This window comes from Charadrius vociferus, unplaced genomic scaffold (assembly GCF_000708025.1).
Source record: "Charadrius vociferus isolate BGI_N301 unplaced genomic scaffold, ASM70802v2 scaffold1, whole genome shotgun sequence".
NCBI lineage: Eukaryota > Metazoa > Chordata > Aves > Charadriiformes > Charadriidae > Charadrius > Charadrius vociferus.
The window spans coordinates 4,482,357-4,498,414 of record NW_009647680.1 but is presented as its reverse complement, the minus strand read 5'-3'; the positions used below and the strand labels follow the sequence as shown (position 1 = coordinate 4,498,414).

The following is a 16,058-nucleotide window of genomic DNA, read 5'->3' as shown; positions in this document are numbered from 1 at the left end:
CTTCCTGCTGAAACTGTGCCGTTACGGATGAAGATTAAAGATTTACTGGGATAGAGAGAGAGCATGCAAGAGGGGACATGGCTCTAACTGTTGTGATCTACAGCATTCACCAAGAGGCTGGAGACTTGGATTCTGGTCCCTGCCTCCAGGACTACTTCAGTATTTTATCCAGTAACTATTTAATATAGAATATCTTAGCACATGCAGGATGATCAAACGCACTGTTTAAAGCTGCCTGTGTATGTGCCTGGTAGGAGAAGGGAACTAACACATATAAGAAATCTTTGATGTCTACTGTCAAGTATGTGTGCCACGTGTCAGGCAGCCACTGGAATAGCACGGCAGTGCACGCTGTACCAGTGCAGAGCAACGCTGGCACAGCACGACTGAGGCATCAAACATCAAAAAGCATCACAATGTTACGCCGATAACAGCAACGGTGCCCGTGTACAGGTCCCTTACAACGCTGACTTTAATTGCCTTCAATCACCTCATGTGTTATATCAAACCATGGCAAATATTCATAATTGGCACTTTTCTCACACTTATGTATATCTATTAAACTTTCCTGTCCTGGCAGTACTGCTTTTGATGGCAAGAGGTGTTGTGGTGGTGACTGGGTTTGCAGAAATGAGGAGAGCGCTGTTGCTCGCTGCTCTCACGTAAGATTCCTCAGCACTTGCAGAACCTGAACACCGTCTAATCTGTGCACAGCAGAGAAAAAGGGTGCAGGAGCTGCCAGCAAGAATCTGTCTTCTACTGTGCATTTAATTGAGAGAATGAATGTTGTTTGGGTTTTTTTTGTTAGTCTAATTACTACAGACAAGTGATAAATAAAACGTAAAGAGTTTGTCTGTCTCTCTCCCTTTCTTTACATATATATAGCCCCGAAGCACAGACATGCCTAAGCAGCGCATACTGCTGATGCATTCCCATCCCAGCAACGTCCTTCCAAGGTATGCAGAATTTCTGGCTAGTAAACAGAATCACAGAAAGGTTAAATGATTTGCCTAAGGTCACACAAGACACCCGTGGCTAACAAGGTCTCCTGAAACCCAGCAGAGCCACCACCTCATGCAGTGTGCCAGAGGCTCTCAAACTTCCTTCCCGGGATACCCACCATCAGCATCTGTTCTGGACACCCCGCCACGTACCACTTACCTCCCCCAGTTTACCCCCCACATCCTCCCCCAACTACTCCCCCCTTTCCTGCCTGCTCGCTTGGCTCCTGCCCGCTTGCTGGGACGCGAGCAGGCAGGTGGCTTGGAAGCAGCTACTACTCGGAGCAGCACACTGCTACCCCGAGCCGACAGGCTTTAATTGCTAACCACTTGTTTGGGACAATGGCTGACCTTGTTGCTCAAATGAAAACAGACAGCTAGGTACTGCTGGGGCATCATGTCTGAAAATCTTTTAAATACCACTAACACATTTACAACCGGGGAAACTGTGTTACAGGCCATTCTTTGTAATAATTATAAACATTGATATAGGATTTTACTCATTCAGAGCACTAAGGAAGTAACTCCTCAGTGTTTCTATGGGATGAGTGGGTCAGCATGTATTCTTACATCCATTTCATGAACAGCAGGAGGTGAGAGAGAGGTGAAATACTTTGCTACCTAGAGAGGACAGAGTCAGGACTTGAAATGTTCCAGTTTTAAATCCCATATTCATTCCTAGAGAGAGACTTCTCCTTTACAGTGCACAAGAAATGTATCATGTCTGTTTCTAGGTCAGACTCCATCTGGAAAAAAGCACACGTCCATTTGAACTCAGCAAAATTCAGAAAGCGTGGCAGCCAAGGCACGGTGTGAGCTTTTCATCCAGGAGACAACTGAACAGGAACAAGGTTGCTGCTCTGTCCCCAAAAAGAAAGCACGATAAACAAGACCAATAATTTGTTATATAAACTACCCCAACGCACATCCTTGGGACTGCGGGTGTCATATAAAATATCAACAGTAGATGGCACGCGTCTGCTCCGCTTAGTCCAGAAGAAAGAATTAGGAACCTGATGCTGGGTTGTCCCATGTTGTGCTCTGAAGGTCTGGCAAAGCTCAGACACTTACAAATGCACTTTGCTTGTTTGGGACCCAAACAGCAACAACAGCAACAACTCACAAACCACAGACCAATGGGATGGCTAAACCGATGAGAGGTTTGCCAGCTGTGTGTTTATTTATGCACAGCTTTTACTAAAATCACCAGATAAAAAGTGGAAAATATCTTGGCTGCTCATAAAGAAGCCCAAGGGGATGATTGCGAATACATGCGAAAGCCTGAACACTGGCACCAGATGTTGGAAATAACTTGGTTGCCCTGCCTTTTTTTCTGTTGTTGGTGGTGGTTTTTTTTGTCTGCATATTGCAGCAGGGTCATTTAGGTGGAAAGTTAATGAGAAATAAGAACTGAAATGGAGTTAGTAGGAGACCAGGAAATTGGTCTACAGGGAAAAACAGACATTCCCATCTCACCCAGGAAAACAGGGAGAATATTTACCTACAACAGGCAAGTTTCTGTGGGATAGCTGAGTTACAGGTTGCACTACTGTCTATTATGTTACCCAGAGAGGTTGTTGAGGCCCCACCCCTGGAGGTGTTCAAGGCCAGACTGGACGTGGCCTTGGGCAACCTGGTCTAGTGGGAGGTGTCCCTGCCTACGGCAGGGGGGTTGGGACTCGATGATCTTCAAGGTCCTTTCCAACCTAAACCATTCTATGATTCTATGATTCTATGTAACTAAGTTTATAGATACAGACCTATATCCATAAACGCTGCAAAAGGGGTGACAAAGGGTGAGGAAGCCTATATCTTAGCAAGCTGCAGGACAATCAAAAGAGTCAGAACATTATCTAGGTACTAAAAGACACCTGGCTTGGAATTGGTGGCACAATTTAAAGACCTGATGTGGAAACGCAGACGAAATGGTACCTGAAGTCTAATTAGGAGTAATGCGATGGAAAGCAACAAAGGAAGAAGCAAGTATGACTACCACTAATAGCTTCATCTATATTATGTGCACTTACAGCCTTGCAAGGAAGTGGCACAAACCACACCATTTTCATCCTTTAAAACTGCATTCACACAGTTAAATAAAATAAAAAAAAGACATTGGAATGGAGCATAAAATGTCAACAGTCCTCTTTGCAGAGGACTCCGAGCCAGAGAGTCAACTTGCTTCTCTGACCTCTCTATTTCCCTTTCTTTCCCATGGTTCTTTACTACAAAACCCTTCTCTATGTGATACTCATTTGCATCGTGTGAGAATCCTACTAGGGATGACCCTCCAGAGCAGCCTTTGGGGCATCCTGGCAAGGGACCCTGTCCACAACACCCTGTAGGACCTGAATCCAAGACACATATTGTCAGCAGCTTATACTGCCAACAAGCGATACATAATGCTGCTCAATATTTCTCAAGAGCCAGGGCTCAGTGTCCCCTAGTTACATCCAGTCTCAGAAGAGAAGAGTCAATAAGCCATGGGCAGATGTTCATTTTGTAAGTGAAACAGAGGACAAAAAGTCATTGAGGGAAAGATCTGCAGGGGAATGTGAGAGCAACTCAACCTGGTGCACCCATATTACTATCAAAACCTACTGAGGGTGGTTGCTACCACCCTGCTTACTTTGCCAGAAGTGAATTAGGGAAGATTCACACAATCCCTTCTACCAGATTGGTTTTTGAGGCAGAAAACTGCTAGTGGGGTGTAAAATACTCAACCAACAAAGCTGGATCTGGACAAAGACATTCCACAGTCTAATTACATGTCTACTCTGGTTTACAACTGTCTTGTTTCAGAACATAATATGTTTGCCTAGTACAGTAAAAAGGCATTGCCAGGTCTTAACAAAGAATAAAAAAGTGCCAGGAACCTCTAAAGACAATATATCCTCTGAATAAAAACAATACAGGACAGTCAGACTCTTCCTTGTTTATTCGGTTTGTAAACCAGCACTATAAATCCTGAAAATTATAGGAGAAGTCAACAATTTTAAAAAATGCAACTTTATAAAACCAGCATATGTTGCAAGAAAGATATTGCCATGGACAAAACCATATGCAATCTCTGTGCAGTGAGATGGAAATCTATTACTTTTATTTACTGGGCCACTGAAAATCCGAGCTGCACTGGAAAGATGAACTGTTCTGAGGGTTAAAAAAAATAAAATGTTTCGTTTGTACAGGCTCTCTCTCACAGCAAAATATTAGCTAATTTCAACATCAGTAGCTTAAACATTACACTCTAAGATAAAACCTAAAATATTTTCATACAAACATAGCTGGCAACAGATAATATCCCCACCCTTCAAATTGTGGCATCCTTCAAGCGGACTGTTACTTACCGCCTGTTACACTTTGCTATTTCATCAAAAAGGAGTTTCCACCGGGGTCGTCCAATCAAAAGCCTTGAGTTTAAAGCTTGATATTTTTCACCAATTATTTTCTGCAAGAAACAAAAAATTCCATTCTGCCTGATTTGCAGATTGCCTCATATCACCCAGGGCTCCCATTTCTGACATTGGCTGACTTACCACATTGCTGAGGTGGAAAACCTGTGCACAAGTATCAGACAGTTGTGATTAAAACTGCAGCCATTTCATGCACCGATACCTCTGCTCACTGCCTTTTCAATGGCTCTCCTTGGTGTTCTTTATACATTGTTCCTCATGCAGCTGCTCATTAATCTCCCCATTACTTTTAAACCAATTTATTTAAGCCATAAAACAATAACCACACTCCTATTATTCATTCTCTCATTGGCTTTTAATGCTACGCTGGAAGAAACACTGCCGATGCAAAAAAACATATTTCTGTCTGAAGTCTTTTCTTTTAAACTTTGTACAAGTAACTATTAAGATGACTAGGTCTGAAAAAGTAACAAGGGAAATCTTACATTTCTCCCTGAGAGTAGTTTGCCAGCTGTTTTGAGCTGCCTTACCAGCAGAAAGTAGACAAAACTGCTCCCCGGGAGGATCCCAACCCATTCCAGCAATGCTAACTCACCAGCATTTTGATAAGGTCAAATGCCTTCCATTGCAGGGCATTCCCTTTCTTTACTTTTCTGCCCTAACGCGATAGAAAGGCAGAGGAAAAGTACATCTTATCTAGGCTCCCACATTCGCTCCACTGCTGAACAACCTGAAATTGCTCCTACCAACGCAAACGCAGAGTCTTGGCCAACTCATCCTCCATTGGCCTTTTATATTGCAGGGGCATTTGCTGAAGGATGGGCTCTTGGCACACAGGCATGCTACTTCTGAGCAAAGGCAGCACAAAGAGAAACTGCCCTAATTTTGGTAGCAGTCAGCACTTTGGACTAACATCAGTGACCGCATAAGCTGTATGGCAATGGAGAGTTAACTCCCTCTTGAGAGACCATGAGCGGTATTATGGTTCATGCCAGTTTTGTTCAATAGCCACAAAAGAAAAGTGACTTTAAAGAAAGACTGAAAACAAAGTTGACTTAAATAAATTCAGTAGCTGCTTGGTACACAATATTAGAAAACTTGCTTTGAATTGGCTGTAATTACAATCTTGCTGTGTCATTGCACTGCTGTCCTGCTTTGGGTTTTAATTTTAACCTAGCAATTACATACCGGGTTCATCAATTAGGTATTTTCAAGCACCCTGTTCCAATCGACATATGTCATCCAGGCATTAAATCTGTAGAGTGCTGTTCATAACTATTGCAGCTATCGCATCATTTAGGCTATTGGATAGTGTCCCTGCTACAGCCGTGAATGTTATCCTATCTCCGCCTGACACCAGGCAGATCCAAATCCTTTGGGCATGGTTTCTCACTGCATTTCATGTTTTGTAGTAATTGTCGGGCTTGGTTCTGGACCCACTGCAGTCAATGGAAAGCTTCCAGATGCAGCAGGGTAAAGAATCAGGCCTAAGCTCATGTGCTAAATAATGTAAAATGAAGATGATAAGAGTAACTAGCTACAGGAGATGCCAAGAGCTGGGGAATTAGCCCAGCTTTGGGGTTGGTAATACATGACAACCCACATTTTGGTATAATTTCCAGTCTTATACATCAAGAAATTTGTAACTTTTGTCTATATTCGAGGCAAAGAAATTCAAAGATTTTAAAAATAGCAAGTTTCTCTCAAAATATTTATTTGAAAAGAAGATTTGAGCTTGCAAGCTCCTAGAACTATTCTGTTTTGATTCTTAGCCCAGAAATGATGCAGATTTCCCATCAAACACGGCCAACTGTCTGGTCCGTGGCCTGGCCTGGAAGGACCTCTTTCCTAGAAAAGGAAGATATGGATTTTTGCCCACAGCTAATCAAGTTAAGGCTTCTAGACTAGATTCTCTTAATGCTGTGGGGATGGACTTGCTCTCTTGCCCTAGTAATGAATCAGTCACTTGAGTTTATGGCCTCATTTCCTGTTTTTACCATCTGCAATAATTCCCTTTTGCCTTTGACTGACAGTTTGCATTGTCTACTACCCCAAGGTCTAGTTCGGTTTACAAACAGCATTTAGCCACATACCTGTATTCCATCTGTTTGACTGAGGTACAGCTGGATGTTTATATAGTCTGGTCGATTCTCCTGCCAAAGCTGGGAGGATGACAGAAATGGCTGGTGAGCAAATATCCCTTCTTTTAAGGTAAACGTAAAGTCTCTTGTGCCTTCTGTCCTGAGAGTCTTGGGTTTCAGCATCGGGGAAGAAAGCTCTTTAATGAAGAAGATACGCCTGCATAGCACCCCTTCGTGCACTCCAGAATGTTGCACATCATGCTGTGTGCAAAGTATTATTTTAAGAAGCTACACTGCTCTTAAAATCTCCCTGAAACTGTAAATCCTCCTCCCTTCTCAATCTGTCTACCAGCCAAAGGGCTAAGGGCCACTCAACCTCCCCAACCTGCACGTTCCTCTTCCACCTCCTAAATTTCACAGATAAGTGTCGAGACTACTGGTACGTGGCAACACCGTGCAATGAAATACTGGTGACAGATACTCGAACTGTTTTGTGCAGCTCCAAGAATAAATGGAGCCTGGGTCAGGTAGCCCAAGCAGAAGTACTGCTGAAGCTCACTTGTTTTGAGCAAGGCTGCGTTTCTCTACAGCATGCCACTTGTGTGGTGGGGACATACTCCTCATTTACGACGCTGCCGTATCCCTCCAAGCAGCCCCCATTACCTTGTTCCGCAACGTACAGAGCAGATCAGCAAACCAGCGGAAAGACTCAATGTCCCTGCACACCCAAATGAAGTAGAGTCTTCTGAGCTTGTAGCATTTCCAGCCGTCACTTGAAAATAAAATGTTTGGGTAATTAAAAATTATCATTGAAAAAGGAAACATTAGTTTCATTAGTGGAAGCATGAATTTCCATTAGAAGCTAACTGCGAAGTTGTTTTTCATCCTGTGACACATCAGACACTGAAATGACCAGTGCAGCCTATTATGATGATCCTGAGAATATTAAATCTCCAGCAGAGCTAACACCCTTCACAGATACTGTTTCCGCATTAGGAAGTTGTCAGCTATACAGATGATTTGGGCAGCAAATATGGATTCATGCATCATCATCAAACTTTTATTTCAAAGCAAAGCAGACATTCTAAGTTCAAGTGTACTATGTCAAATCATTATTAGGTTTATACAGCGACCCATAAGAGAAAAATATTGACAAATGCAATAATGTCAGGGCTCAGTTCTGCCTTTATATGTGAAAGGCTCTGGTTGATTATAATTAATACTCTAGCAAAATCACAAAGACCCAATCAAATCAGAGCTCCATTGTGTTAGGGAACTGCCTGACATATTGCAGTCCTCACAAAATGTCAGTGGGGAAAGTGCAGTCATGGGCAGATTCTGACGCTGCATTTAGAAGAACAGGACTCTCGTGTCAGATTTCTAATGCAAGTAAAACACAAATATAGCACAAAGGAAGGACTGGAACAAACTGGGAAAGAAAACAGAAGTGAAAAAAATCTTGATGATTAATGAGTTCAAAGCACAAATATCCATGAAATATCTTCTTAGTTAGCCAAGCCTGTTTTCTGTTCTGATCACTGAAATAGCCAGTGTGCAGATTGTTTCCTCCTTTTCCTCCTAAAATAATTTTCAGACAGAGAAGCCCACAGCCTATCAACATCAAACACAAGTCCCAGGAACCAACCCCAGTCAAGAAGTTTCATGATACATCTTACCATATCCATTGTGCACTATTTCAAACTCTGGGGTTGCCGGCATATCCACCAAGGGTATTGTATTAACAGATCTACCTAAGTGATGACTCCAACCACTCTCTTACCTCCCAACACCCCTAACCTCTGCTGTAAGCCCAAGGAGCAAGGATGGAGACGTTCTCAGCAGCAGGTAGGAGCTGAGAACTCACCTTTCATGTAAACTCCCCACAGAGATAAAAAAAGCACTTTACGACTGCAGAGTATAATGCCTTTCAAGTCCTGATTTCAAGTTTTTTATTTGTAAACTGTTGACCTTCAGAGCAGGATTTTCTGACTTTTTCTGACTGCCTATAATAAGACAAGCCCTTCGGAAGGGTCGCAATCTGGTCAGATTATAAGCAGTAGCAAGGGAAATAAGTGCCTTTCACCATAAAAAAAAAAAAAAAAGGATAAAAGAAGAGAAAAACGCAAGGCATTTTGTACTGAACTGCTGTAGCTCAGTAACAAAACACCACTCTCCGTGATGAAACATTGCAGCTGGACAAAGAGGCTGAACTGAAAGAGTTGGTGAAACACGTGAGGCACAGATTTAAAATAGCACCTCAGATGCACATGCTCGGGTCTGCCTCCAGCAGGACAGACTATGCAACAGAGGTGCAATCCCCCATTACAACCAAATCCATGTGTATATAACCCTTCTTGTGTGTTTCTATGTTACCACTGCCCATAATAACAGCCATTATCTACAGACCGTTCTGCATGAAAGCCACCAGCTTACCTTAAGGTAAGTTATATTTTCTTAAAAATAGGGCGCAGGGTTCAACACTTAAGTGGCGGGAAGGGCAGGAGCAGGAATTAAATCGTGTACGTACAACAGGAGCACAACAGAGGAGGAAACAAATGACTACATCGAGAGGCTTCTGATGTCCCCCAGACCTGCGTGTCCTTGACCCAACAGGACTGGCGCCGCTGCTCGGCAGCACTGGTGTCGTAAGGCGGTTTGCGTGTTCACACCCGCCAATTTCTGCTTCTAAGCCAGGGCAAGGACAACAGGCCGGTCACCCACTAAACAAGGGCTTTGTTGATGTTTAAATACTGGGAAGGAAAGCAGACTTAGGCTGTTCCTTTCTCCCAGAATCACCAAATGATTCCCCCGCATAAAGTTACCGTGCACAAGGGGAAGCTTGGCTACAAAGGCAGGTTATGGGATTGGCTGCTTGGAAGTCCATTTATGGCTTTATCCAGACTAATGGACAGTGCAAAAGCTTTTGGACACTAAACTTCTATGCCAGCATCTGTGCAAGTTCCTACAGCCTCTGATAACACACTGGCAGAGGCAAACATCTCATTACCTGCTGTTGGCCCATCATTATTACCTGTGACATTTTTGCTAAGCACTGTCAAGGATAATCCATCACGAGGAAAATGGTCACCTTGCCCACCTGGGCCCCAAGCTTTCAGCAAAAATGCACCCTCTTTTTGAGAGGATGATCAATACCCTCTCAGAAAAGAAAATGAGGGAGCCCAGGGCTGTCTTTGAGGGCTGCAGCACTATGAGACAGGTGGGGCTGATAATTTTCAGAAGCGCTCAGCACTGTCAGGTCTGGCCCAGGTCAAGGACAGAAAAACGTGCGCAGCATCTAAATTCTAGGCTTTAACTTCACTTTGGAGTTAAAGCTGGCTGTTGGCATGTTTCTCTTAAAACAAATGCTTCAGTTGTGCATTGTAAAACTCTCCCAAAGCCAGCCAGCCTTTCACTTCAGGGAAGGTTTGCTGCTTTGGTTGGCTGTTTATACAGTGCCTATGAAACAGGAGTGCTTAACCTGTGATTGGAGCTCCTAACGAATAATCTAGAAAAAAAAAATATTAAAAAATCAATAGCAATCATAAAAGCAGGCCTATGTCACACAGCGTAAGATCTGGTGGGAACCACGTTGCCAATGTGACAAAGAAACAAGAGGTGAAAGGTTTGCTCTGAATAGAACATCAAAGGCTTTAATTTAAAATCAAAAAAAAAGAAAAAAAGCAAAAAAAAAAAAAAGGAGAAATGAGGAAAAAAAAAGCAAAGAAAAAGGCACACCTAAAATTTAAATTTTTCACATGGAGTTAAACATCCCAAATACTATCTGAATCCAAGTTGATCTCTTTCCTTTAAAACCTTAAGCGTACACATTTCCAGAAGTCAAACAGACCAGGAGAACTGGTCCTGCATTTCCAACAGAAACACTCACAACTTCCTGACTCTCAGAAACTCACTACCGTAGTCCATAGCTCCATCTAAGCTGGGACTAAGGGAACAATTCTAGCTGGAGGGCTGTGACGGCATTACTCACAGTCCAGGCTGGTGGCAGGATATAAAGGTTAGGTGACACTGTCCCAGCTCAGGTGCATTACTGGCACAGCTCTGCCACTAGTCTTTGGGTTATAAAGCCTGTATGAGATGACTTTTGTTCTTCTTCTGGACATCCCAGTCCTCTATCTCTCACCAAGGAATCATGCATTTACATTATGCTAATGGAAGTTTTTAAATACTCCGAAAGTCTTTCTGAAGTGCACTTCTATGGTAAATTGCAGGGAAATGGCTTTAAAGGGCTTCAGCTCACTTACAGCAGTGTGTTGAGTACTGATGCAAATGGTGTAACTCCAATACCTCCTGCCACACAAAGGCTGACCTCATAGTTCAGAGATTCCTCAAAGGGACTTCCAAAAGGTCCATCCACATACAGTCTGCAGAAAAAGCAAAAATAACTCTTTTAGAGAAAGCTGCTAAAATCAGAGAAGAGAGGAAAGGAAACAGGGGCTGGAATCAACATGCTACAAAGAAGTTGTTTCATTTTTTTTATTAATCTTGGGATGCAGAATATGAAAACCTTTTTCCTGGAAAGCTTTTGGTGGAGAGAAACCAACATACAAATGGTATGAAAACCTGTTCTATGAAATCTATTGGCACATTCCATGATTAGAGAAGCCATTTTTTAAACACAGAGGTGGAGGTGACTAGAAGGCAAAGAAAGTGCTGCACTGAAAACAATAACAACTTGGTGGGTCATAAGCAGGAAGAGACCTTGGCTAGCCCTGCCTAGGAGGTTCACCTCTTGAACATAAGAACCAGCTGAGATGGACAAAGGGGGACAAAAATCTTCTCATAATGTTTTTAATGGGCTTCCAGGGAATAAAGAGGAGGTAATACATAGCCATCCCGCAGTGAACAAATTAGCATCTGTCTACTCCTTCATTTTACATCCAGACCCTTGGGAACGTGATCTATCCCAATCACACGGGTTATCTGAAGAGGGGGAAAGACCACTCATGCCTCTTATTCTCACATCATGCCTCTTATTCTCACAACAGTTTTGTTTACCATTTTGGAGACTGAGTCCCATTTCCAACCCTTTTTTAACATTTCAGAAGCTGCTGGAAAGTCATTTGACTATAATTTAAAAACAGGCTTTTAGGCATCTTCAGAAGTTTGACCTCCTAATCTTTCCCATGTTGCTGAAAGTCTGACGAAGGTCATCCATAGATAGCTCAAAATTTATTGCCTGTAATATCTCTAATAAGGTCCACACAAAGGCCCCATCCCTGGAGGTGTTCAAGGCCAGGCTGGATGGGGCTTTGAGCAACCTGGTCTAGTGGGAGGTGTCCCTGCCCATGGCGGGGGAGTTGGAACTAGATTATCTTTAAGGTCCTTTCCAACTTAAACCATTCTATGATTCTATACCCCCTATTCTACTTATGGAATACCAATTGCATATCTTACTTCAGTAATTGATTCACCTTCAGAAACTATTATGAAGAGAACTTGAGCAGTATATTTAGTCAAGGCCCATCCTGTGCATGAGTGGCTCACTGGATCACCCCATTTTAGGTAACCAGTGAATACAGCAAAGTGTGGTGGGACCAGCACTGTGTTCAGCAGCTCAGTGACTAGGTATTTGCTCACAGCTAGGCTGACTGACATTAACCTTTGGCCTCAGTCCACACAAAAGTTCCAATATATATTTTTATACACAGACACACACATATACTGGTACTATTCTGCGACTAAGCCAGGCACACTATTTGTCTAATAAAAGGGCATCAGCTTCTCCTTTATACCATCAGCCAGAGAATTAAAGGCAGAGGAGACATCTCTTTTCCCAGACAAAGTCTTCCAACCCTCATCTGATTCTTTCCTTTTGAGGGCTAGATCTCAGCCATAACTTAAGATCTCAGTCTGATCTCATTTCTTTTACCTCTGTGGTCTGACCCTTGGCATCTTGTCTTGTCAGGACAACATCTTGTCTGGGTGTCTTTGGCCAATATGGTTCTTTCTAGGAAATTTCTTCCAGACCTCTGCTATTGCTGACATCTTGATGCCTCATATGTTAGGCTCCTTCTTCTACAGTGTCTTATCTAAACACAGATAAATACCTACTTTCTGATGGATCTGGAGGAAAACAGGCTGATCCTTAACTATACCCTGTCTTATAAATTAATTTCTTGGTTCTTGGTGTCCTCCCTGGAAAGAAAGGGAGAAGACACTGGGCCAGCCACAGCCACCATCAGAAAGCATTGGAATTGCTGGCATTTAAATAACCGAAATATTCCTCACTGATATTCATAACTAATCAATCTGCAACCCAAATATGCTTAATCTTATTTCTGTCTTTGTATTCTGCAGCCACTACAGTGTTCTACAGATATTCTCTTGGAGAACCTCAAAGCTTTTCCATGTCAGGAATGTTAGTACCAGCATGATGAGATTCCAAATTCAAAAACAAATCCACTCCTTACTTAGGACAGATAAATTCTTTTGCACAATGGGGTCAAGAAAAACTTAACTGGACATGTGCATACAATATAAACAGAACTTTAAGTATCTCCTCATTAAATATTTCCTGTTACATAACTCTTTATACACCATTTGCTTAACAAGGGTTTATTTTCCACTAATGGAATGACACCACTGCTGGTGCAGAGTGCAGCAGCAGCTACTTTAAGAGATCTCCTAAATGTTGCACTGTCATTTGACTGAGGAGTTAAAGGAGCATCTCTTATTTGAATAAGCAACAGGGGAAATGTGGAGAAGCCGGCCATTGCTCTGAAATGAATCTGGTCCGGGGGACCAGAGAAGAAAGAGAAGTCCACAAATGTTATGGGTCTCAGATATATATCTCAACAGAGACCTAATTTGGGGATATCAGCATAAGGCAAAAAGAAAAAAAAAAACAGCAAAACCTGGATAATGAAGACCAGCAACTGAAGTCCACTGTCATTCCTGGCATACCTCGTATACATCTGCTACCCTAATCAGATCCCCCCTAGCTGGTGAAACCTGGAGAACTGCTCCTAAATGTATGAAGGGCATAAGCACAGGCCTGAGGGACATTCCTTGCATTTTGCACAAGCAGAATAACGTTCATTTGAATCCACAGACTTAAAGCCAACATTCTGGGGGAAAACAAGCACGCAAAACAAAAGCAAACCGGCAAAGGAGATTTTTCCAGAATTTACCACAGTAGATGTGATAGTAGTCATATACTGTAGGGGTGCCACTTCGCAGAATTGCACTTAAGCCGAATTGAGGACATCTGAAGTATGTATGTATGTCTGATCTCAGAAGGAACGAAGCAATTCCTGGGAAGTCTGAGTGCCGCTGAATACCGCTGACATGATCAGGAGTTGAAACATGCAAAACTAGATCTGGTCACTGCAAACCAGTCAAGCATGGTGCATAATTACATGCCAGAAACTCAAGCAGCAACCTTCAATTAAATATGCATTTTGGTTAGATTGCTCCGGTTTGTGGCCCATTAGCCCCATCTGGCCTGCAAAATATTTCTATCTGCGCACTGTGTCTTCCTCTGAGGGAGTAAGGAGCAGTTGTTTGGACAGCAAATGCAGTCAGAGGAGCCAAGAGCCTCCTGCTGTGCCTGCATGTGGCCCAGCACAGAACAGCCAGAAGTCACCGCTTCCAAGTGTGAGAAATGGGGGAAAAGCTGGAGAAATATTGCTACTGAATTAACCCATTCTACAAGACTGCCTGAAAAGACTGATTCCAAGGATAACATGACCTCCCTGGAAGATTTTGTTGGATGTCATAGACATGCGCTATTTAATCCCATTTTACTATGGGGATAATATATAACTAAAAGAAATGTGACTCTCGTGCCCTGATGGAGGTGGTCAGTTTGGAATTGATCTTTCTTTTATTCAAGTCAGTGGGATTAAAAAAACCCCTCGTGACGCCATATCAAACAGCGCAGTGATGAACAGAGCCACGATTCAGTCAAGGACTTTTGCAGAGATTATGCAACTTTTGCTTCCTGTCAACATGTTCCTCCTTTCATTTGGTAGTACTGAAAAGTTTTGCATAAAAGCAGTTCATTATTGCAAATGAAACCTCACAGCATTCAACAAAATGACAGACGAGCTAAGGGGGGTAAAGATGACTTTTTGTTTCTTGAGTTGTGCCCCAGATATATCACACTAGCATGCTCTGCTATGCTATGCCCCCAGCTTTAATTTAATTAACATGAAGGAAGGGAATGGAATTTTACTAAAAGTTTAGAAATTCCCCCTTCAGGCAAACTTATTCAAATAACGATTTGTTCTTTTCAGATGTATTCATTTCCAGTCTTAGGAGTGCTCTCAGTTATTCTGGCACAATTTCTTAGCTCACAAACAGAAGAAAAGCTCCTCAAAACAGAATATATCACAAAAAAAATAGCAGAGCATATTATTAAAAAGCATCTTACAGATAGCTAGTGAACATATTTTCTATTTAAAGCACACTTACATTCTACAGTACAGCGGTACTGAAATATTCCAGTAAGCACCAAGACAGTCTGTTCCAGTGCTGGGCAATTCAACTGCACTAACATGGGGCTGTCCCTAAACCAAGGGACACCATCTCAGGGACACAGGCAGCTGTACCACTTTTGAGACCCAAGTTATTATCTTCCACGAGGAACCGCATAGTGATGTGTGGAGACAACTGCTGACACCTCTGTCGCACCTGGACATCAGTGTCATGCTTTACTTCAGGCTGTAGGTGCCTTTAGAAAAGTTTAATGCTTATACTGTACTTCACTACCCAACTGTAAATGCTGCTATTATGTTTTTTTCCAGGCTCTTGGAGAGCTACTGTGAGACATTATCTGGGATATTTGTGGAGTAACAGATGGATAGGGGAGTTAATTCAAGAGGTTGTAGGAAATTTTAATTAAAGAAGTATCAGTAATTGCAAGCTGAATAAAATGCTTGGGTACAAAGTACTGCTCAGAGCACAGAAAGTGAAGTCCTAGTCTGAATGAAGTTTGTGGCAAAACCCTTCCCAAGGTCAACAAAGTAAGGGTTTCACCCAGCACTATGAGATTTTATACCCTTGGAGCAGTACTCAGTTTGTTACCAAGACCCAGGTGTCGGTATCTTTGTGTGAGCATGCTGAGTAAGTCCCCAATCCAGTCAGAAGAGATGCAGTTGATACAGTTAATGGAGCCTAGCGAGAGATTCAGGATGTGATGAATTTCTCATTCTGTTTACTGACTGTACTGACTCAGCTCAACAGGACCTTAGAGATTGGTGTCCCTCTGGAACGGCAGCTGAAGGCCAAGCAGAACTGAAATGGCACCAGACACCTAGCCCGAGGCACCTGAATCCAGACCTGGATACCCACTGAGATAATTGGAGCTTTGACACCTAGCTTACACACAGACGCCTACCTTTGGATGTCTTCAGCTGGAGCTGAATCTCTTCCTTGACGAAAAGCCCACGTCATTGACTCCAATAGGTTTTGGATAAAGTTCTCCAAAATTACAATAAAATCAACTAAACAACCCTCCTCCCACACTCATTCTTCTCTTTAACTTATCCTACCAAAACCACAGCTCAGTATTGCCATGATGGATACAGCCTGAGAACTCCAAG

The 16,058-nt window shown here is 42.6% G+C and overlaps 1 protein-coding gene across 2 annotated transcripts in view; it reads right to left on the bottom strand.

Moving 5' to 3' along the window:
- The window catches only part of NOX4 (NADPH oxidase 4), a 106,691-nt gene that overhangs the window by 1,431 nt on the left and 89,202 nt on the right, over positions 1-16,058 (bottom strand). Inside the window, exons 13-16 of one of the 2 annotated variants that reach the window (XM_009881185.1) lie at positions 10,755-10,874; positions 7,156-7,264; positions 6,505-6,573; positions 4,346-4,446 (exon numbers count right to left, since the gene is read on the bottom strand). In XM_009881185.1, coding sequence (XP_009879487.1) covers positions 4,346-4,446; positions 6,505-6,573; positions 7,156-7,264; positions 10,755-10,874 — 399 coding nt within the window. The remainder of the gene's footprint in view (positions 1-4,345; positions 4,447-6,504; positions 6,574-7,155; positions 7,265-10,754; positions 10,875-16,058) is intronic. The other variant, XM_009881186.1, reaches the window with a different exon arrangement.